The sequence below is a fragment of the Archocentrus centrarchus genome, chromosome 24, assembly GCF_007364275.1.
Source record: "Archocentrus centrarchus isolate MPI-CPG fArcCen1 chromosome 24, fArcCen1, whole genome shotgun sequence".
Lineage (NCBI taxonomy): Eukaryota > Metazoa > Chordata > Actinopteri > Cichliformes > Cichlidae > Archocentrus > Archocentrus centrarchus.
In genome coordinates, this window is record NC_044369.1 from 34,944,385 (window position 1) to 34,968,269 (window position 23,885).

At 40.6% G+C, this 23,885-nt stretch overlaps 1 protein-coding gene across 1 annotated transcript in view; it reads left to right on the forward strand.

The window, feature by feature from the left end:
- Positions 1 to 681: 681 nt before the first annotated feature.
- Positions 682 to 23,885, forward strand: part of LOC115774030 (solute carrier family 2, facilitated glucose transporter member 8-like) — a 44,426-nt gene continuing 21,222 nt past the window's right edge. The window contains exons 1-9 of the mRNA XM_030721038.1: positions 682 to 689; positions 830 to 992; positions 2,154 to 2,360; positions 2,645 to 2,744; positions 4,432 to 4,643; positions 4,748 to 4,897; positions 5,352 to 5,460; positions 5,544 to 5,666; positions 6,108 to 6,253. Of these exons, the coding sequence (XP_030576898.1) occupies positions 682 to 689; positions 830 to 992; positions 2,154 to 2,360; positions 2,645 to 2,744; positions 4,432 to 4,643; positions 4,748 to 4,897; positions 5,352 to 5,460; positions 5,544 to 5,666; positions 6,108 to 6,253 (1,218 nt within the window). The remainder of the gene's footprint in view (positions 690 to 829; positions 993 to 2,153; positions 2,361 to 2,644; positions 2,745 to 4,431; positions 4,644 to 4,747; positions 4,898 to 5,351; positions 5,461 to 5,543; positions 5,667 to 6,107; positions 6,254 to 23,885) is intronic.

Genomic DNA, 23,885 nt, shown 5'->3' on the forward strand with positions numbered 1-23,885 from the left:
GGGAGCACTGAAACTGCTCTAGTGACCTGCGGCTGAATACCTCAATAAAACACTTCCTGTTGGTTATGTTGAGAAAGTTCGCATATTTAAAGAGCTGAAACTCAGGAACACATCTGATTCACACTTTTTGAACACTGCACACACTTTAAACACATTTCTGATGTTCCCATTTATTTCTTCACTGTTCCAGAGCCAGGTAAATTACATGAAAAATTATTATAAAATGTAATAATTAAAGATAAACTGCAGTATGATGAATTTCAGTCAACGTGGGACTTACTTAACTGTAAGTTATTAACTTGAGCAAAGTATTACTTCAGTCAGGCCACACGGTCAAGCTACCATCAAAAATCAATTCATCTCAGTAATAAGTTATATAACATTATAATAATGATGATAAACTTTATTTCTACAGCACCTTTCTGATGGCTCAGCTGAACCCTTTCTCAGATCCAGTTGCACTCTTGTGCTATTTAAGCCGTTTTGCAAACCATTTAACAACCCAACACAACCCCAGCTCTGCCTCTTCACGTGCAGTCTGACTTCATCGGTGTCATGTCTGCTTTTAGTGATGCTTGCTCTGTTCTGTGCTGGATTCCTGCTGCTGCTGCTCTCCCAGTATTAATAAAACTCAGTATTCTTTTGACTACAGTCCTTCTGACTGAACAGCTGTTGGAAAAAATGCTCGTGTGGGTTGTAATATGCAATGCTAAAAATATGGAGATTATTTTCTGTTCTGTAACTGAGGCACATTAATGAGGCTGCTGAACGTCCTTTTATCATACGTGACACTTGACCTTTACCTCTGTGTTCCTCTTTCTCTCCACAGCAAGGTGAAGAATCGGAAGTTGTACCTTGCGACATTTGCCTCTGTTCTGGGTCCCATGAGCTTTGGGTTCGTGCTGGGATACAGCTCTCCCGCCATCCCTGAACTCACCAAGATCGCTGACTCTCGGCTGAGACTGGACGATAACCAGGCTTCCTGGTTTGGGGTACAATGGCAGCCATGCTGATTCAATATTGCACCAGGCTGTGTATTTTAAACTTTTAACATCTCAGTTCATCCAAAACATCCTGTTATTAAAGCTGCAGTATGAAGACAAAGGGTGTAAAGAGAAAGATCTGGATGAAAATGTGTCGTCTGTATCTGTAAAATTAATTGTCACACTGATGGCAGTCGGCTACAGCTGGTCACCCCTATCTTTAAGCTTTAAGACAGTCCAGCAGGTGATATTAAAAAACTAATTTCCTGTACAGTTATTATAAAGGGAGAAACTATCCATAGAAACCAGAAACATTTATTTTACCAGGCTGAACAAGTGTTTATTTCTGCTGTGAAGTTGGCCATTTGGACTCTGTGGGAATGGACTCACTTTTTCAGTAAGCCCCAAGTGGCCATAATAGGAAGTACAGTTTTTGGCACTACTTGGTTGTATTTTCGTTTTCCAGAGGCTTCTGCTTGGGAACGATGTGTTAAAGTAGAATCCGCATGAATGGCAGGATCTAAGGTTTCCCACCAGTTTATAATAATAATAATTTTCTTCTTCCTATAGGGGGCGCCACAGCAGATCATCTGCCTCCATCTCACCCTATCCCAGCATCGTCTTCTGTCATACCAACCCTCTGCATGTCCTCCTTCACTACATCCATCAGTCTTCTCTGTGATCTTTCTCTGTTCCTCCTGCCTGGCAGCTCCATCTGCAGAATAATTTGGCCAGTACATGAACTGTTCCTCTGTGCACGTCCAAACCGTCTGAGCCTCGCCTCTCTAACTCTGTCTCCAAACCACTCACCCTGAGCCCTGTGCTCTTTAAAACAACTTTATTGGAGCCATCATAAAACACACTGCAGATAGCATTTTACATAAAATGAATACAGAAAACACCCAATCATATTCATTCATGTACATTGGTCCAACTCCAAGGATGACTTGGTCATGTGGTACATGGCATGCTGATCTAGCAGTAAAGGTTTTCTATATACTGTAAGTGCTACTGGAGTTTTACCATTAAAAAATAGATTTTTAAGCACATAAAAACAACTCAAAGAATAAATTCTTTCTACCCAAATTAACGATTAGGCTGCATTTGGTCAGTTTTAAAGTCCCAATAATTTCTCAGTGTTTATTGCTGAAGATCTGTTGTCTGTTTCAGTCCATAGTGACGCTGGGAGCGGCGGTGGGTGGGCTGCTGGGTGGTTGGATGGTGGAGAAGATCGGCAGGAAGCTCAGTCTGATGTTGTGTACGCTACCGTTCATCTTCGGCTTCACCATCATCATCGCGGCACAGAACGTGTGGATGTTTTACGTCGGCAGAGCGCTCACAGGCCTCGCCAGCGGCATCACCTCGCTGGTCGTCCCGGTATGTCGTTTACTAAACTTCTTGTCTTTGATCGTTTCTTTGGCCTAAAAATGTGAGACTAGTAATGTTCATTTTCCAAACAGTGCACCAGGTTAGCAGAGAAGTAGGCAGTAATAGCAGCAGCATTAGATGAATTAGTTTGAACACTTTCCTTTTCTCCAAGATTATTTGTTGTTTTTGTTGGATCAAAACCTTTTAGAAAAAGTTGGTTGAACGCTGTTTGTAACCCTGATGTTCTGTTACGTTGCTCCTGTTTCATGTTCTCCTTTTCTCTCCTCACACAGGTGTATATCTCTGAGATGGCACATGAACGGGTCCGTGGGACTTTAGGCTCCTGTGTGCAGCTCATGGTGGTGATGGGCATCATGGGAGCTTATCTTGGAGGTACGAAGCTGCTGTTTTAAGTGTTTATGGCATCATCAGTTTGCAAAATCTGCATGATGGCAGGACCATTAAACTTGAGGAAGAATGTAAAAGCATCAGGTAACGACAATGGTTTACAAGCTGTAAATGACTGAAAGGCTCCCCATGATGTAGCACATGTGGCGTTCACATGATCATCTTCATATACAACCTGATTCCTCTGCTGCCACTTCGATGGCAGGAACGCTGCTTGACCTGTGTGAAAATAGCTGCTTCTGGCTAATCTTGTTAGCTGGATGCTGTTTGTGATTTCCTAATAAAAGCTGGAATGTTTTCTAAGTTGTTTGTCTCGTGGTGTTCTGGAGGTGGGACGCTGTGCAGGCTGTGAACCACGTTTTAGGCAGGCAGGCAGTTTGGTTGTGGGTAAACGTGGTGTTTGAATTGTGTCAAAGGTTTCTGAGTTTGCAGTGATAAATTGGAGAATAGTGCCATTAATAGTGTAATAATAATAATTGGTTTATAAATCCGTTGGATAGGAACTATTCTGATATCAGTAAACTGGTTTAGAACTCAGTGAGTTTCCTGTTTTCTCTGTCTGAGCTTTGTGATTGAATTTTGACCCGAACATATTATAACTGCTGGCCCTCTGTGTGCCTGTCCAAAGCTAGTAATTACTAACACACACACAAAAAAAACTATTTTTCAACTCCAGCTTTTCAGGTTTACAGTATAAGGCTGAGTTTTTTGACTGGTCAAGTAAAGAAAAGACAAGATGAAATCTCATCATGTTACTTAATTAAGTGTCGTTACTATTGAACCCTGTATTAAAGGTGCTCTGTTTTATTTCTGCAAACTCATTCATGGTACTCTGGCAGGAGGAATTGGGAACTGAAGTCACTGCAGTACTGGAAAACTGGACACACACACACACATACACACACAGAGAGAAGCTGAACTGGATTGTATAGATTGCTAGGTTTCCATGACAGATGTTTGAAAGTGTATACAGTGTGTGGATATAGTATGTGGACTGCATTTAATATAAAATGTGGCAACTTGAGTTACATAAGTCAAAGCATAGTTTATGGATAAAGTTTGAGGGTCATGCAAATTATCCATGAGAAAGAGGAAAATGCTAGGGTGCAGGGTGGTGGTCTTAAAATGCACCAAAAACCCGAGAAGAAAAACATGTTGGCCATATTGGTCCTTAGTCTCTGAAAGTTTAACCTCAACATGCCTTCTTATTAATGGCCTGCAGGGGGTGACTACTCAAGTAGCAACATTACCCACACTCACACACTTCCTGATTAGCTTATGGTTTCAGTCGCTAGTCTATTCAAGTGTTCCTGAATACAAAATCATGTCCCTTTTATAAATGATGGTGCCGTTAGCATACAGAAGGATGATAAGAGCATGCTTTAGGACAGGCCTACCTTACTGACAAGTCGCTAACATGCAGTGTCCCTCTCATTTAAATCCACCGCTCATTTGTGATGGTTGGTTTTAAAACAGCGCAAACATAAAGCTTGAGGATTCATAAATGACTTTGCTAATTAACGAAGGAAAAACTGAAACTGTTGGTACAAGTGGTTCTTGTATGACTTAGTTACTCAATAAGTATCCTTACAATGTAAATAAACCACTCCTAAATGATTGTTTCCACCAAAGTAGAAATGGCTCATCCCGAGTGTGTGAACCCATCCTGCAGGTCTCTTCATGGACTGGCGCAGGCTGGCGGTTTGCTGTTCCATCCCACCGACGCTGCTGATGGTCTTTATGTGTTTCATGCCTGAGACACCCCGCTTCCTGCTGTCACAGGGCAGGAGAAGGGAGGCCGAGGAGGCACTGCGCTTCCTACGAAGACCAGATGCGCCTGTTGAATGGGAGTGCAGTCGAATTGAGGAAGCACGTGATGAGCAGGTGGTCTAAGACAAATGGTTTTCTGACGCCTTTGCCCTCCCCACTGCTGTTGGAAGCGTGTTGGTACTTAGCCTGGTGATCAGGGTTATTCTGTCTTCTCTTAGGGTTCTAATTTCCAGCTGTCTGACCTGAAGGACCCCGGTGTCTACAAGCCTCTGCTGATTGGCATCATGCTGATGGTCTTCCAGCAAATGAGCGGGATCAATGCCATCATGTTCTATGCTGAGGACATATTTGAACAGGCACATTTTCAGGTAGCTTATTCACAGGTGCTGCTGCTCCTCCACAGGGCAGTGCTGGCAGCTGCTTATTAAAAAAAACTAAAAAAGATTTGTTGCTTTACACTTTTTGAAAGAAAAGTTGCTAAATCAAGCCAATAAACCTCAAATACCAGTCGTTTCTGTGAACGAGACAGCCAGCTTCAAAATGTCTTTCCTCAAATGAATAACAAAAAGGACACGTTTGTATTTACAGCAGAGACCTGCAAACAATCAAAGCCTCTTTGGGAAATGGGGTAGGGACACACCACTGATAAAATGCTTCCCCTTCATGGTGAAAATTTGAATCAAACTGCAGAGAGTAGTTCAAAAAGTGCCTTTCTACAACATTTATTTTTTGTTTTACATATTTCATTTTTTAATTTCCAATATAAAGAGTGCTTTTCAGTGAAAACATAATTTTGTGATGGAAATGTTATTGTTGCTACAGCAAAGTGAGCTGGCGTCGGTGATCGTGGGTCTGATTCAAGTCGTGTTTACTGCAGTAGCAGCACTGATCATGGACAAGGCTGGAAGGAAAGTCCTTCTCATTATCTCAGGTAGCCAGAGTCTTTAAATATATTTATCCATAATTCCTGACATCTCTTTGTAGCACGGCCTTGATTTTAATTTCATGACCCAGGTGTTGCTATGGCCATCAGCACCACAGCATTTGGAGTGTACTTCAACCTGATGTCCAGACTTCCTGAACCCCATGGTGACCTGGCCTGGATGGCTCTGGCCAGCATAGTGGTTTTCATCACAGGTCAGTTTTGCACCATGTTAAAACAGGTCAGTCAGTCCCAGTACAAAATGCTAACATCACTTAGTCCTTTCATCATCCCATACCGCACACACGCTACAAATCGCTTCAGATTTCAGTTATACAACTCCCTTACAGCTATGCATCCTAAATTTTCCCCTTCATTTTGTCTAGTTAATGTTCTCTGTAGCATCTATAGGTTTGTGTGAAATGTTTTGTGTAAAAGGGGACAAAGAAAGGGTATTTTAAGAGTTTGCTTCAATTCTAGGTTCATAAGCAGAAAACTGGATATTTAATGTTTTTGGATATTCCATCACAAACTCAGAGATAAACTTATAGGTCATCTGCAAAATGTTTAATACACCAAAAGAACTAATTGGCACCAAAAGAACTGGGTGTATTCCCCCCACAGACCGCTTTAATAACTGTTCCTGTCTTGTTCAGGTTTTGCTCTCGGTTGGGGTCCGATCCCATGGCTGGTGATGTCAGAGATTTTCCCAGTCAAAGTGAGGGGGTTTGCCAGCGCCGTCTGTGTCCTCACCAACTGGAGCATGGCATTCTTCGTCACCAAAAACTTCCAGGATATGATGGTGAGCACTGAACAGGATACCAAATCTGCATAAACCACATTTCAGCCAGGAATCGCAAACAAAAGTGAAATTTAATCAAATATTTTCGATCCTTTTTTCTAGTGAACACAATTTTATCTTGTTGAATGAATAGATGTAAATCAAGGGTTCTCCCCACAAACAAATGAGGCTCTGTAAATTAGGCTGCATGAGCACAGAGCATGTTTAATTACGATGGTGGAACAGCTAAAAATTTCATGTAGTATCAACTCATTTGAGTTCATGGGTCACATACAGTCCTGTCTGGTCTCAGGTGGGCTTGACCGATAAAAGTATTTCCTGAAGAAAAAAAAATGTTTGCCTTTCTTCAGAAGTACATCCTGAAAAGGTTCTTCTGGACCAGAGGTGAGATTTAAAGGAAAAAACACAAAAAAGCCCAAACTATTCCCACTCCCTTACAAATTTGCCAGATAATGACAGGTGGTGTTTTTTTTTAATCATTTTAAGAGCGGATGAACAGCCTGGCACGCCTTAAGAATAAGTGCAATGTAAAATAAATGCCTTTTTCCTCATTCATTGAGAGTTGCCAGGAGGTATAAGGTACCACCTTCTGTCAAATGCATGTCAAGATCTTATCAGTAATAGATAAGGATCTATAGCATAGATAAGATAAGCAATTTTCATATAGATGACGTCATATTTTTAATTGAATGTAGATTATAAAAATAGATAATATTGTATAAGGGGTATATGGAATGAATGTCAGGGCTGGTGCTTATGTGTATTAGGGTTTAATATTTTTCCCGAAAATGACATGAATCAAATCCCGGGAAATGACGAGCCATCCCGGGAAAAAGTTTATTTATTTTTTTATTTTAATTAGGCCTTCTGTAGCCTGTGTCGGCCTTAACCTATTGTGATATTGTAGAGGTAGCTTTCCAGCTATGTCCTGTTATGCCCAGTAGGGGGCAACGTCGGCTTGATTAACGCAATAAAACCTACATCTCGACATTCGAGTGCTCGAGCTATGCGGTGTTGTATCGTTCCTCAACACTCCCTTAACAAATATAATTCAAATATTCCTCCATTGTACATGGAATTATACCAAGATATTTTACAACTGCTGGTGCAAAACAATACGGTTCATCTCCACAGCATTGATAATGGCTCAGCCACGCTGTCGTGGCGACATCTGTTGCACTATATCTCCACCAGTGGAACGCTGTAATAGTCATTGAAAAGTTAACTACCGTACTACACTATAATATGGCATAACACAGGGCCTTGAGTAATGCACTACGACTTGGTCATTGCCATTCTGGCAACAGCAAATTTATAACACCGTGTCTGAGGGTTAAAGTAGGTTCGCTGTGAATCGTCTATTGAAAAACTGGCCGATCCTTATAGCCTAAAAAATATACATTTTACTCAACTCCATTTTAAAAGCGAAATATGTTAAAGCATCTATTTCATGATACTTTCTTCACACATTAGGCCCGTATCCTAATTCATGATTGTTAGTAAGCGGCTGCAAACGAGGAAAAGAAACACTCGAAGTTAAACAGATATTTCTTTATTGTTCAGGGCAGGCATATTTTATAGGCTATATAATGCAATATAACAATATATAATAATATAAAATTATATAATACAAAATGCCTTAGGGTAAACACATTGCCTACCATTTCAACAAATTAAAGAGGAAAAAAGTACAACTGTGTAATACCTCTATTAAAACGCTTGAGATGAAGGCTGAAGCCTTAAACAGAGGCTGAACGTGCCTGAAATGAAGAGTAATGCTTTTCGCATTAAACGAACCCTTCTCTCAATATTTCCTTAAATTTAACTTTCTGAAGCTTTCTTCTCTTTCTGAAAGTCAAATCGACGCGCACGACTTTTTTCCCGGTTTCCCGTCTAACGTTTCCCGGGAAACGGGAAATGGTTCTGATCGCATTTCCTGGGAATCCCGGATCCCGGGATTAAACCCTAGTCACTATAGGGGAGGTGGGTGAAAGTACATATATATATATATATATAGATATATATATATATATATATATATATAAATATATATATATATATATATTTATATATTTATTTTAATTGGGTATTTTCTTTTTATTTTGTAAACATAAATAAATAAAAAGGCACAGGACTTGTCATTTCATTTTTGTGAGACATTACAGCATGTATAGTTTGTTTTTTTCTTTTCATTTTTCATTCAACTATGACCGAAACATTTTGCTGTGGACCACATTGGAAATCTTTACTTAATTTTATTTGTATATGTTTAATTCCTTCTAAAAAAATTAATGAAATCAAGATTCGTTTTACCCGATTTTCACAAAGAAGACAGCACCAGGACACCGTTAGTGAGCCTACTGAGACCTCTGAGTGCCACCGTGAATGTGATCAGAAATAGGTCAGACAGAAAGGTCAGTAAGCCTGAACTTTTGCCCCTCCTCCCTTCCTCTCTGCCCCCGCCTCTCTCTCCTCCTACCTCCTCCTCCTGCTCCTCCTCCTCTGCTAAACATCAGATTAGCCTCAGTCAGGGTTTTGTGTTTAATTCCTCTGAGAAAAAGAAAAATTAAAAAAATGAAATTGTAAATTTAAAAATAAAATTGTAAATTAAAAAATAAAATTTAAAAAGTAAACTAAAAATTAAATTTTTAAAAAGTAAAATAAAAGTAAATTAGTGAAATCATCTGTTTTTTTTTAAAAAAAGTTTCTGTTTTCTAGTTCCACTGACCTGTAACAGAAAATAGACACTAAAAACCTCCCCTCCCTCCTCCCTCCTCCCCCCTATGTTGAGCCTCTTTGAGATCTTATCCACCTCTCTGTATTACAGTGTATTACAGTATTGAAAAAAGAAAACCAATAATTTAGACTTCAGTGGGGGCCACACCTATGCCCCCTATTCAGGGCCTCTCTTTTCACAGTAACACCTCTGTTTGCTTTAGGTAAGATACAGAAAAATAACAGTCACCGAACCTCTTTAGCTTGCTGTACACATCTGTTTTTGTAAGATAAGTAACCCCCACCTCTTTTTCCGATCAATCAATTTCATAAATGGTTTGGACAGAACAGTGAGCACATCAGAGCCTGTCTTGTTTATGAAAAAAACAACTGAATCTACTAAATGCTGACAACCCTGTAAAGCAAGCGACTGACACCTTTTTTGAGGTAAGTTAGGTTTTATTTCCACTTTTTTTTTTTGTATGCTTAGTTTCAGCTTCATAACTTAAAAAATATATAGGTTATTATAGATCACAGACCCGCCTTAGAAAGAAGTATGATAAAATCTGTCAAACACAAAAGTATAAAAGAACCTCGGTGTAAATATGTTGTTAGTTTGTTCCTCTAAATGTGACTGTCACTAGGATTTTTGGTAAAGACATGGATTATTCAGATCTAAAACCTAAATTCTGTTTTTAGGTTTTAGATCATTTAAAAAACTACTTTTCTAAATTGTTTTTTACTTTTAGATGACACGCTCATTGGCTCTATTTCAGACACAGATTACGGTAAGTTTTTTTTTTCTCTTTTTTCACCACGTCTTTTTTGATGAATAATGAGGTCATATGACGTTTTTTTTCTTTCAGATGTTGAATTGATTGAGGAGTCAGATGTTGGTATGGCTTTTTTTTTTGTTATATATATTTTTTCAGACAAAAAAAAAACAAAACGACTTAAAAATAACACACTTTTTAAAAAACCATTTCAGACATATCTGACTTAGACCGCTATCTTCACGATCAGAGAGCTTTCTCCTCTCCGAAAAGAACTCGCCTCGGTTCAGCTTCTAAAGGCTGTAAACTCACAGACAGCCAAAGACAGATTCTCCGTGGTGCTACCTCAATAGGAAAACATCTCACAGTTGACAGAGGTGACAAACCCTAATCCATTTACCCCACATAAGTATTAAAGATAGGTGAGAATGTTAACTATGTTTTGTTTTATTATTTTTTAAAAATCTATCTTTCAGGAGGCAAAAGTGTCACTGGAGCATGCAGACCAATACGCAGAAGGAGGCGGAGAAATGAGAGGAGGTCCAGACGCGAATACACCCGAGTTCTTCGTAAAATATTTACACTCTTGTTAGAGTTATTAAACTTATTAAATCACTTATGCCTGAAAAAGTGACCTAATCTTTTTTTTGTTTTTTTGTTTTTTTGTTTGTTTGTTTTGTTTTGGACTGTGTTTTGATTTAACAACATTAAAATGTCTAATAATGATTATTTTAGAGATTTAAATGCAGCTTTAGCCTTGTTAGGGGCTGAAAATAGAGAGAACACTAGTCAGTCCAATCCTGTTATTGATTCTGAGAACTCTTTAAGCTCTTCACATGTTGATAATACATCTGATAACAGTACTGATCCCCCTCAAAATCACAATGCATTTGATGTTTTTGACGCTATCGATAATGCTTTAGCTCAATTACAGTCTAATCAACCGCCTATACCATCTGAATTATTAGATGAGATAAACCTGTTAAATCAGAGACCCTGTGAAAATCCCTGTTCGGTTCAAACAAATTGTTCTACAGTACATTTTGCTGTACCTACTGTTCCAGCACCTGCTGCTGTACCTGCTGCTGTACCTGCTTCAATTGCATCACCAGCATCCCCAACATCACCAGCATCACCAGCACCCCCAACATCACCAGCATCACCAACATCACCAGCATCAGCTACTGTAGGTACTTTTCCAACTGTGCCAAGCATCCAGCAGGGGGGTGGTGAAGAGAATCCTATTTCTGAGACTCAGGGACCTCCCTTTGATATTGTTTCACGTAGTAAATTCAATAACCTTGAAATTAGACAGATTTTAAATTTCCCGATGCCTGAAAATGTCCCTGACTACGGACAGTACTACCAGGCTGTATTAACATCCGCACGTGAGATTATAAGTAGGCTTCTGGCGCAGATTCAGCATGGCGATTTAGTGCAATTAGAACTACAGGGCAGAGATCTACAACATAATGTCTCTTCAGTTATCAGAGTTCATGACAGTTATGATGATATCAATTTATCTGAATTTGAAAGCCTCTTACTAAGAGCTGTACAGTCAAACTGGAGTGTTTTTACTGACTCGTCATTAACGTTAACGGCTCAAATTGTTAGGCCTCCTAGCGGTAGTGGTAAGAGACTTTTGAAAAAAATCCTCAACAATGAAATAATACGTAAAAAAAGACATTTTTTATATGTTCTCGGGAATAACAATCACCTGTGTTTTGCAATCAATTTAGCTCATCTTTTGAACCCCGAATTAAATCATTCCCAGACAGAGGACTTAGGTAAACAAATCCAGGCAAGTGCCGGTATATCTGAAGACCGACCTGTCAGCTTTAATGATGTTTATAAATTTGAATTAGCTCTGGATTGTAAGATTGTTGCCTTTTACAGAACCGAATGGGATCGTGATTCAATGAAATTTGATACACAATCTCCCAAAAGGGAAAAAGTTTTATTTCTTTTTCTGTTTCAAAATCATTATTATGCAATTAAAAATCTAAAAGCTTTTCTGGGCACCAAGCATGCATGTCAATACTGTTACACAGGGTTTAATAACCCTGTATCCCATCATTGTGGAGGCTACTGTGCAGTGTGTCTGGATCCTGAATGTAAACAGGGTTTTTTTTATTATTCAGAAATCTGTTCTGATTGTAATAGAGTCTGCAGGTCTAAAGAATGTTACATCCGTCATAAAAAACCAAAACAGATAGGTGACAGATTTGTTAGCAACTGCCAAATTTATAAAAAATGTCAACAATGCGGTTATGTTTTCTATGTAACTAAAAAAGGTACCCAGCATAAATGTAATGATGTCAAATGTTTAATCTGTGGTATGGAGATCTCTGGGGGTGATACTCATCAGTGTTACATTAGGAAATTGGAAAAAGAAACAAAAGACAGTAAGAAAATAGTTTACTATGATTTTGAGACATTTGTAGACCAGACTGGTGAACACAAACCATTTCTTGTATGTACAGAAACAAATCAGGGTCACAAGTGGTTTGCTAAAGGTTGCAATTGTGTTGAAGCTTTCTTACTCCATTTTAGAAGACCTTATTTCAAGGATAGTGTTCTCATTGCTCATAATTCTAAAGGGTTCGATGGCTATTTAATATTATCTGTAATGGCTCGACAGGGTCTTAAACCAAACATAATAATGCAAGGATCTAAAGTTATCAGTTTCATAGACCCTGACTTTAACCAAAAATATATTGATTCTTCCAGTTTCCTCCCAATGCCTTTATCAGCAATACCAAAAGCCTTAGGTTTTCACGACAAAGTTAAGGGCTATTTTCCCCATTCATTTAGTTGTAAGAATAATCTGTCATACATAGGACCTTATCCAGCACCATCAGCTTATGGTCTAGAACGTATGACAACAGAGGGTCAGAGAAACTTTTATAAGTGGTACAACACTAAAAGAGGTAAAGTTTTTGATTTTATGAGAGAGGCATTATTGTACTGTGAAAATGATGTGGACATATTAGCTCAAGGTTGTACCATTTTTAGAAAGGGCTTCGTGGAAGTAGCAGGAATTGATCCTTTTGCTTGCACTACCATTGCATCAGCCTGTATGAAATCTTTTCACACAAATTTTATGACCCCAAACACTTTAGCATTAACTGTCCCTGAACTGTACAGAAGGCAGGTAAAATCTTTTTCTTCAGCATCGATCCAGTGGTTAGAATACGAATCTTATACACGAGGGTCTGTCATACAACATGCCCTTAATAAAGGCAAAAGACAAGTTGAAAATTTTTATGTTGATGGCTTTTTAGATTCAGAGGTCAGACATGTGTTTGAGTTTCTTGGCTGTTTCTGGCACGGCTGTGCCATGTGTTACCCAAATCAACATGAAAAACACCCTTTTCTGGGGAAATCTTTCGGAGATGTTTATGTTGCCACACTTACCAAATTACAACGATTAAGAAACAATGGGTTTGTAATACATGTTATGTGGGAACATACTTGGAATAGTCTTAAACAGTATGACCCAGATGTTAAGGCATTCTTAAATGCTTTCAACCCTCCAGAACCTCTACACCCCCGTGACGCTTTGTTTGGAGGCCGAACGTGTGCTGCACGTTTGAGATATACAGCCCAGGAAAATGAGAAGGTCCACTACGTGGACTTTACCTCTCTGTATCCTTATGTTAATTCCACTAAGCATTACCCTCTAGGGCATCCTAAAATTATATTCAGGGACTTTCAAAACCCTAAAAACTATTTTGGACTCATAAGAGCCATAGTACAACCCCCACGAGGGCTGCTTTTTCCTGTATTACCTTTCCGAACCAGGTCAGGGAAGTTGATATTCACACTCTGTAAAACTTGTGCTGAGCAAAACAACCAAGATTCAGCCTGTAACCACAGCAATGAGGCCCGGGCTCTGACAGGTGTCTGGACTACTCCTGAATTCAATACTGCTCTTGATAAGGGGTATCAAATAATTAAAATCACAGAAGTTTGGCATTTTGAAAGAAAAAGTAATACGTTATTTAGTGATTATGTGAAAACTTTTTTAAAGGATAAACAGGAGGCTTCAGGGTACCCTGATGATGCTGTCGATGAAGACAGTAAACAGAGTTACATTGCAGATTATTTAATCAACCAGGGGATTGCCTTAGACCCAGAAAAAATAAATTTTAATCAAGCTAAAAGACAGGTTGCTAAACTATGTCTAAATAGCCTTTGGGGAAAGTTTGGACAGAGAAACAATCTAACCCAAAACACTCTGGTCAGTGAGCCTGAACAATTTTTCAATTATATGTTTTCACCTAAATATAAAGTAAAATATTTCTCTTTTGTCAGTGATCAATTAGCCCTTGTTCAGTGGGTTCATCCTGATATCTCCATACCAAACCGCACAGACAACATCTTTGTTGCTGTTTTCACCACAGCTTACGGGCGCCTAGAGCTGTACAAGTATTTAGATAAGCTACAGGAAAAAGTTCTATATTACGACACAGACAGTTTAATATATATTAATAGAGATGGGGATTGTCCTCTGCCTTTAGGCAAATATCTAGGGGAGTTAACAAGTGAATTAGATCCTGATGATTTTATTATCGATTTTGTCTCTTCAGGGGCTAAAAGTTATGGTTATAAAACCAAAAATTTTAAAGTTGTTTTAAAAGCTAAAGGAATAACACAGACACATGATTGTTGTGAAAAAGTGAATTTCGAGAGTATAAAATCTCTTGTTGAAGGGTACATTGATAAATCACAGGTGGATTCTGTAATAGAAGTACCACAGCACAATATAGTCCGTGATAAATCTGAGTTTTCACTCAGAAATTCCAGGTTTATTAAAAAATTCAGGGTTGTTTTTGACAAGCGAAGGTTGCTATCAGACGGCCAGACACAACCATTTGGATACTGAGATAAAAGATGTTTAATACTGTGGATTTCGATCATCGGCTTCAAGTGCCTTTTTCATGTCTGGTCTCCGGCCCAAGTGGATCTGGGAAAACTTTTTTTGTAAAATCATTGTTGGATAATGCAATGTATGTATTGAATAAGCCAATTGAAAATATTGTGTGGATATATACATCTTTTCAGCCTTTGTATGATGAACTGCGCAAGAACAATAAAAATATAAAATGTATTGAAGGCTTGCCTGATTCATTTGACGATGAGAATCTCTTTCCACATGGCCTGAACCATCTAATTGTCCTGGATGATGTCATCTTTCAAGCTTCTAACCATCCAGAAGTCGTACGGCTTTTTACACAATACAGACACCATAAAAATATGAGTGTTGTTTTGCCTACCCAGAATGTGTTTATGCAAGGTAAACACTCCAGAACAATTAGTTTAAACAGTAATTATTTTGTGTTATTTAAAAACCCCCGTGATAAATTACAGATGAATATATTGGCCCAGCAAATTTATCCTGGAAGGAAACAGTTTTTCATGGAAAGCTTTGAAGAGGCAACCAAAACCCCTCACGGATATTTATTAGTTGATTTAACACCGACATGCCCAGATCATCTGAGATTGAGGTCCAGTATACTCCCTCATGAACTACAGTGCGTTTATATACCCAAGAGGAAATAATATGTCGAATCGTGTGAAAAGAAACCTCCCAATGCTGAAAACTTTGGTCAAATGTACACCCTCACAGCGTAAAGTACTATTAGGTACTTGCTCAGATGATGCTATACATGCATTAGGGGAACTGTGTATTAATCTTCTGAAAGGTAATATACCCGTAACTGCATGTCAAATTAAAAAGCTTAAAGTACACAAGAAAAACATCAGACTTCTAGCTACCAAACGTACAGGAATCAAAAAGAAGAGACTGATACTGACTCAAAAAGGAGGTTTCATCCTACCTTTACTTAGTACTCTGTTAACTATTGTTTCAAGCTTAGTTACAGGGGCTATTAGGGGGTAAATGATTTTATTGTGAAGATGCAAAAAATGTACTTAATGACACAAGATCAGCTTAAACATCTGCATGATCAAGGATCTTATTCAGGACCAAAAAATATTCTCCAGAAAGCGCAAGATGATCTGGAACGTGAGATGCAAGAGTTACTGCATAAAATTGAACTGTTACCGGATAAAAAAATTAAAAAGTTTAATTTACTTTTGCACCATTTTCTCAATTTGCAAAAACAATCAAATACTGAAACCAAGAAAATAACTCTGACCCTGCCTGAAGAGCCCAAGAGAGAAGACATGTCTGTGACAAGTCCTCAGATTGAGGACAACACTGTGCTTACAGACGTATTAAGCAATATAAATCCAAGATTTAAGAGAAACATTGAATATATTATGCGTAAACTTGTGGACTCTAAAAGCAAGAGTGGCTGGAATACTCATGGGGAATTAATACATAACAACATACCAGTTCGTGGAAGTCACATGCTTGATTTAATGAAATTTATATCAAACCCAAGGTCCGTTAAGCATTCTCAGAGACCTCTAGGATGGCAGGAGCTTTTGAATGTATTAACAGAATTAAAAATACCTTTAACCACAGTGGGTAACACCCAAGTTAGGATGGAGATTTCAGATATGAGACAATCTGATTCTACAACCGCTCCTGACGAGTCGGCCTACAGGATGGAGGTCAAACGTCTGGTGTCCTGGTGCAGCCACAATAACCTGGTGCTGAACGCCCAGAAGACAGTGGAGATTATAGTGGACTTTAGGAAGCACACAGCCCCTCTACCCTCTATCATCCTGACTGACACTCCCATCACCACAGTGGACTCTTTTCGCTTCCTGGGAACTACCATCACCCAGGACCTCAAGTGGGAGCCCACCATCACCTCTGTCGTCAAAAAGGCCCAGCAGAGGATGTACTTCCTGCGGCAGTTGAAGAAATTCAACTTGCCAGCAAGGACCATGGTGCAGTTCTATACTGCCATCATTGAGTCCATCCTCACCTCCTCCATCACTGTGTGGTACGCTGGAGCCACCACTAGGGACAAACAGAGACTACAGCGCGTTGTGCACTCTGCTGAGAAGGTGATTGGCTGTAACCTCCCATCTCTCCAGGACCTGTACACCTCCAGGACACTGGGGCGTGCAGGTCGGATCACAGCCGACCACTCTCACCCTGGGCACAGACTTTTTGACCCTCTCCCCTCAGGCAGGAGGCTACGGTCCATACGGACCAGAACCTCCCGCCATAAGAACAGTTTCTTCCCCTCTGCTGTTGGACTCATGAACAATTACCCTAAGACTGTTACCACCACCCTCCACAAACGCTGATGACCCTATGTCTATGCACCTGTCTGACTGCACTGATGTACATATTAGTGGAATATAGTCTACATTCTTCTATCTTTTAATTAGTCTCTGCACTGTATATTTTGTAATTTTGTAATATTGTGCTATAGTTATAGCTCTAATATCTCTGTATATTTGCAATTGTATACTTGTATATTGTCTTATAGTTTTTATACTTATTTGTTTTTTTCTGTAAGCACGAAGTACCGCAGCAATTTCCTAATGCTGTGAACCTGTTCACCCATATGGCAATAAAAACCTTCTGATTCTGATTCTGATTCTGATTCTGATCTCAGGACATCACAAATGTCATCTGAAGACCCTCCAAATAAAAGAAAGAGGATTAGGAAGAGGATATTCCAGATGTCACCAAACTGGGTGACTTTCCCATGAGACAGAGATGACTTCACTTTTTTTTTTGTGTGTGATCAAAGTAATTCAGTAAAGTCTTGATAAAGATTTTTGCTATTTTAAGTTACTTGTGTTCTGGCTCATTTTATGAAAACAAATTCACACACATAAATCTTAAATTTCAGACATGAATACTTTATTAACTTTTTTTTTTGTTAATCACAACAATATTTATTAAATGTCTTCAGAGAGCATGATGAATGATTAAAGGATCCTGAACGACATTTTCTTATACAATTATTATATCTTTTAACAAAATTATCAACCATGACATCATTTTTTTCAGAATTTTTATGATATAAAGACAATACATTTTGATACGATAATCCCCTTGATCTGTTGGTTAGATAAAAAACACAATGCTGGCCACATACAGTGGAGTTACGTAACATTCTGAAGCTGCTTCTCGTGAAATGATATTCTTTTTGCACGTGTCTGGAGAAACTGTAAAATGCTTTTAGGATAAAATGGATAATCAGGTCGAAGTCCAAATGAATCAAAAAATGTACCACATCCATCTTCATCCAAGCTTAATCCAAGCCAGTGAGTTCCTGGTAGGTTCCTCGGGTCGGTGTTCACTACAAAATATGCTGGTAACTTAAAAGTCTTATTTAGGGAAACCAGTTCATCAGATGCCCAAACTCCGCAGAATTTATTCCCAATTAGAGTATGAAGGATACTCTCCAGCTGATGATTATTCATTATTCAGTAATAATCAACTAAGACTTGACGTTTAGCATTAATTTCTAATATGCTGTCATAACATGCATAAACAATCAAAGTTGTTGTATGGTTTAAGGGCCTCCTGAAACGCATTTCAAGTCTTAAGCTCCCAGAGCTCACAGCCGAGAGGGCTCCTGTATCCTCGGTGGGGTTGAGATTAAAGACAAATAATGTATAGCCATTTGAATAGTCATCGCTTTCTATACTTAAAGAGATGTCTTTTAGATTTCGCCCTGTCTCGGTGTACATGCTGTAATACTCTCTAGCGAACCTCTCGTTAACAAAGTCCGGTTGAAAGGCCTTAGCTGGAATTTGTTTCCCCTCCAAACAAAGAGCTAAGTACTCAAGATCATGATGGTGAAAATTGAATGGAGACAGGTCATATCTTCCTGTGAAAGCTTCGTGATCTACTAAACCCAAAACCACATATTTTGGTAAGGTTCCTAGAAATAAATTCTCCTGGTTACATATTAGGGATGGCACGATACCACTTTTTTATGTCCGATACCGATACCGATATTTTAAATTTGGCTATCGCCGATACCGATACAAATCCGATCTTTTTTGTATTATTATTTTTAAAAATTGTTTTTAAATCAAAATCAAAATCTTTTAGTTGTCCCACATACAAGACTAAGGACCGGGGGGCAGAGCTTTTCAGGCAGTGGCACCAAAGCTCTGGAACTTTTTACCACTCCATCTCCATTTAGCTGACTCTGTGGAGTCTTTTAAAAAACAGCTGAAAACTTTTCTGTTTAACCAGACTTTCTGTTGACTTTATTTTTATTCTTTTTCTTTTAATATGGTAATGTTACATTTTAACATGGTGTTTTATCTGTTTTTTGTTTTTTTTTGGACATTGTGTTTTAATTATTGTACAGCACTTTGTGACTCTGTCTGTGTAAAGCACTATATAAATAAACTTTACTTACTTACAACAATCGCTCTATAACCTGAATCCTGTTGCTCCTATGTGAGAAGGTGATGCGTTGGCTTATGGTATGTTGCAAATTTCATTAGGGCTGCAACTATTGATTATTTTAGCAATCGAGTATTTTATTGATTATTCCATCGATTACCCGAGTAACTGGATAAGAAATACTTTTTTCGTATTAACAGTTCATCTGCATATTTTAACTTCCGTACTGCAGTTTTTCCCTGTGTGAAACAAACAGGGTGGATGGACCAGCTACAAAGTTCTCTTTTCTTCAATTACTGATCAGGTGGTTGATGAAGGACCTCCAGCTGTTTCACAGTAAAGGTTTAATGGAGGTTACAGAGGGAAAAGCTTCATTTGGACACTAGAAAAACATTTAGTCCACTCCATCTGAGCTCACCGGCTCCGCCTCTTTGCTTGTGGAGACAGACTGCACGTAAATCAGCTGACTGCTGCTTTTGCGTCATCAGTGTTTATGTTGAAAAACTAGGGGCTGCGTGAGCGCAATCTTGTAATACTTTATATTCACAAGCATTCTCCTAAATACGTTTCTACAGCAGGTCTATATTTAGTCACACATCAGGGATTAAAGTATAAAAAATATTTTGACGGAGAAGAGGTCCTTCCGGTACCGGACGCTCACTAGTGCTAATAGCTGCGCTTGCTAGCAGTATGTCCGGGAGCTGACGTAGAGAAAGAAATAACAGCTGATTCTCAGCACAGCGAGCACAACACACAAACACGCAGAGAGCGGTGGAGGCGGAAAAATATGTCAGCGATGATCCACTCAGTGTCAAAGGGAGTCCGTCGCAGCGACGGAGAACTTCATAGAATCTGAGGGTTTTTTCTAACTCCTGATCCACTACATTCCAGTAGGTGGTGGTAATGCAGCTCTAAGCTGGTTTGTTCAACCGCAGACCCACAAGAAGAAGAAGACGACCGAAAACTGCAATGCAGCTAATGTGGGTCGGATCGGATTGCATTTTTGATTTCTTTCCGATATCCGATCCAGTAATTTAGGCCAGTATCGGACCCAATACCGATACTGATTTTCGGATTGGCGCATCCCTATTACATATCCTTGCCTTTTCAGGAATTGAATAAGTCTTGACGTTTATGCGCGATAGGGGGTACAAGGCATTTGCCTTTAATAAAGCAGATGAATGCCCAATTCTAACAGCTGGTGAGACTGTCACCTTTTTAACAAATAGAGAGGCTCCTGTCACACTCAGCTTGAAATTGGAGTCTCTTGGTGCCATCAGACAGAATGAGTCACTGGCTCTTGTGAGTTTGATTCTTAGGTCAACAGAATTTAATAGCAACCTCTCACAAAAAAATATGTCCGCATGTAAAGGGCCTATCACTTCAGAATCAGAATCAGAATCAGAATCAGAATCTTTATTGTCATTGTACACAGAAGTTGCACAACGAAATTTAAAATGCATTCCTTTCTAGGTGCCTCAGACAATAAATAATAAAATAATAAAAATATGAGTGATAAAAATGATTACTAAAATACAGTGCACAATAGTAAATTAAGACGAATCTAGCCCCAATACACACACCAACGCACGCACACAGTCAGCACTACCACCCCCCATCACTGTCCAAACCACACAGAGTTCAGTTCAATGATAGCCCTGGCATAAAAGCTGTTCCTCAGTCTGTTTGTTCTGGCCTTCATTGTCCTGAAACGTCTGCCTGATGGCAGTAGCTGAAACAAGGAGTGTCCAGGGTGTGAGGGGTCCTGGAGGATGTTCTGTGCCCTCCTCTGGCAGCGGGCATTGAACAGTTCCTGGAGGGAGGGCAGGGGACAGCCTATGATCTTTTGAGCCGTGTTGATGATTCGCTGGAGTGTTTTCCTGTCTGCTGCTGTGCAGCTGTTGAACCACACGCACAGACAGTAGGTCAGGATGCTCTCTACACAGCAACGGTAGAAGGACACCAGCAGATTCTGGGTCAGATAGTTGCTCCTAAGAACCCTCAGGAAATGCAGTCTCTGTTGGGCCTTCCTGACAATGCTGGTCGTATTGATACTCCAGGTCAAATCATCCTGCAGATGTACTCCCAGGAACCTAAAATCTGAAACCAGCTCCACTTCATCCCCCTCGATGAACAGAGGTTGAATGACATGTGTTGTCCTCCTAAAGTCTACTACCATCTCCTTTGTCTTAGTGGTGTTCAGGATCAAGTTATTCTCACTGCACCACCTTGACAGCCGCTGCACCTCGTCCCGGTATGCTGACTCATCCCCGCCTGATATGAGCCCCACCACAGTGGTGTCATCCGCAAACTTAATGATGCAGTTACTGGCATGTATGGAGGTGCAGTCATGTGTGTAGAGGGTGAAGAGTAGGGGACTCAGCACACAGCCCTGTGGAGAGCCGGTGCTGAGGCTGATGGCTGAAGAGAGGTGGGGACCTACTCTTACCCTCTGGGAACGGTCTGTCAGGAAGTCCTTGATCCAAAGACAGGTGGAGCGTGGTATCCCCAGATCTGACAGTTTAGTCACCAGTCTGCCAGGAAGGATGGTGTTAAACGCCGAGCTGAAGTCCACAAAGAGCAGCCGAGCGTAGTTCCCCCCCTGCTCCAGGTGAGAGAAGGCAGAGTGGAGGGCCGTGGCAATGGCGTCCTCTGTGGACCGGTTGGCTCTGTAGGCAAACTGGTGGGGGTCTAGTCTGGGAGAGAGACTGGAGATGACGTGAGCCCGGACAAGCTTTTCAAAGCACTTCATAACAATTGGTGTTAGTGCTACTGGCCTGTAGTCATTCAAACCTCTGATAGTCTTCTTCTTGGGGATGGGGACGATAATGGAGGACTTCAGGCAGGAAGGGACAGCAGCCTGGCTCAGGGACTGGTTAAAAATGCTGGTAAAAATACCAGCCAGCTGAGCCGCACAGACCTTCAGTATCCGTCCAGAGACACCATCGGGCCCCACAGCTTTCCTGGGGTTCACAGTTTCCAGCATACGCCTCACCTCTTGCTCTTGCAGCCTGAGGATGCTGCTGCTGCCTGCTGAGGGATGTTGGATGGCTGTCTCTGGTTGCTGTACCTCAAAGCGTGCAAAGAAGCTGTTCAGCTCCTCTGCCAGATTGATGTTACGCTGATCAACTAACAGGCTGGGTTTGTAGTTCAAAATATGCCGAACCCCTTGCCACACCTGCCTGAAGTCGTGGCTCTGGAAACAGTCCTCAATCCTCCTCTTATACACAGCCTTGGCCTCCCTGATGCCCCTCTTCAGGTTGGCTCTGGCAGCGCTGAAAAGCGCCCAATCACCAGCTCTGAAGGCGATGTTCCTTTCTCTGAGTAAGCTCTGCACCTTTCCATTCATCCATGGCTTTCTATTTGGAAAAACCCGGATATTCTTGTCCACAGTTACAGTGTCGGTGCAGAACTTGATGTAGTCCAGAACAGCCGAGGTATACTGCTCCAGGTCCTGGTGCTTGAATACGTCCCAGTCAGTTGTTTCAAAGCAGTCCTGCAGCTGTTGAGAGGCACCTTCAGGCCAGGTCTGAACAGTCTTAGATGTAGAAAGAGCAGTTTTGCTGAGGGGGGTGTATGCTGGAATCATAAGCAGGGACAGATGGTCTGACTGGCCCAGATGTGGCAGTGGCACAGCCCTGAAACCCAGCTTGATGTTAGAGTAGACTTTATCCAGTGTGTTGTTCCCTCTTGTAGGGCATTTAACATGCTGATGGAACTTGGGTAGAACAGTCTTTAAATCGACATGGTTAAATTCTCCTGCAATGATGTGTACAGCCTCAGGATATCTGCTCTGTTGACTGCAAACCGTGTCATGTAAGAGACTAACAGCCGAGTTAGCATTAGCATCAGGGGGAAGATAAACAACAGTGATCAAAACAACTGTAAACTCACGGGGCAGATAGATGGGCCTGCATTTAACAGTCATGTACTCCAGGTCCGGAGAGCAGTGGCTGTTCACAGTTATACTGTCTGTACACCAGCTGTTGTTTACATACAAGCACACACCCCCTCCTCTGCTCTTACCGGAGGTCCGCATTCTGTCATGCCGGTGCGTTGTCCTGCCGGCTAGCTCGATGGCTGCATCAGGAATGGATGAATGAAGCCAGGTCTCAGTGAAGAGCAAAACGCAGCAGTCCTTCACGGTCCTGTTTGTAGCCACCAGCAGTCTCAACTCATCCATTTTATTCGGGAGTGATCTTACATTGGCGAGGAAAACACTGGGTAACGGAGGTCTATGAGGCCGTTTACGTAGCCTCTCCAAAACGCCAGCTCTGCCGCCTCTTTTCTGCCTCCTTTCTCTGCGCCGTCTCCGTCTGCGACCCCCCCTCACAGGGATGATGAACCACAAAGAGCCAGGTGGTCTGGCGATGTCCACCGGGATGTTGTGAGAGTGGAGGAAGTCAGCCATAACCGCCTGCTCACTTTGTGCTCCTATATGTAGGAGTTCGTGCCGTCTGTATGTTATAATGTCCGCCCGACATAATGGTGATGTGTTGAGCCACAGTTGAAGCACACATAACAACATACACAATTTCACAGAGCACCGATTCTCGGGATCTTTCACAGTACCTGGCCCTCTTTACGAACCCCTTATTAGGTCCATTATCAAGTATAGTGGAATCTATTGATCCAGCGGTATCTTTTACAAACAAGCCCGCACTGAACTGAGTCTTGAGCGTGTGATCAGAGTAATTCAGTAAAGTCTCAATAATTGCCCGGTAAGAATGGGTTGAACTGGCTTGTGAAATTAGCCTATCACCTAGGGTAACATCACACTGACTGAAAATTGTATTGAGAGGATAGTTGATTGTAGCCACACGTGCATCAGCGGCCAAGT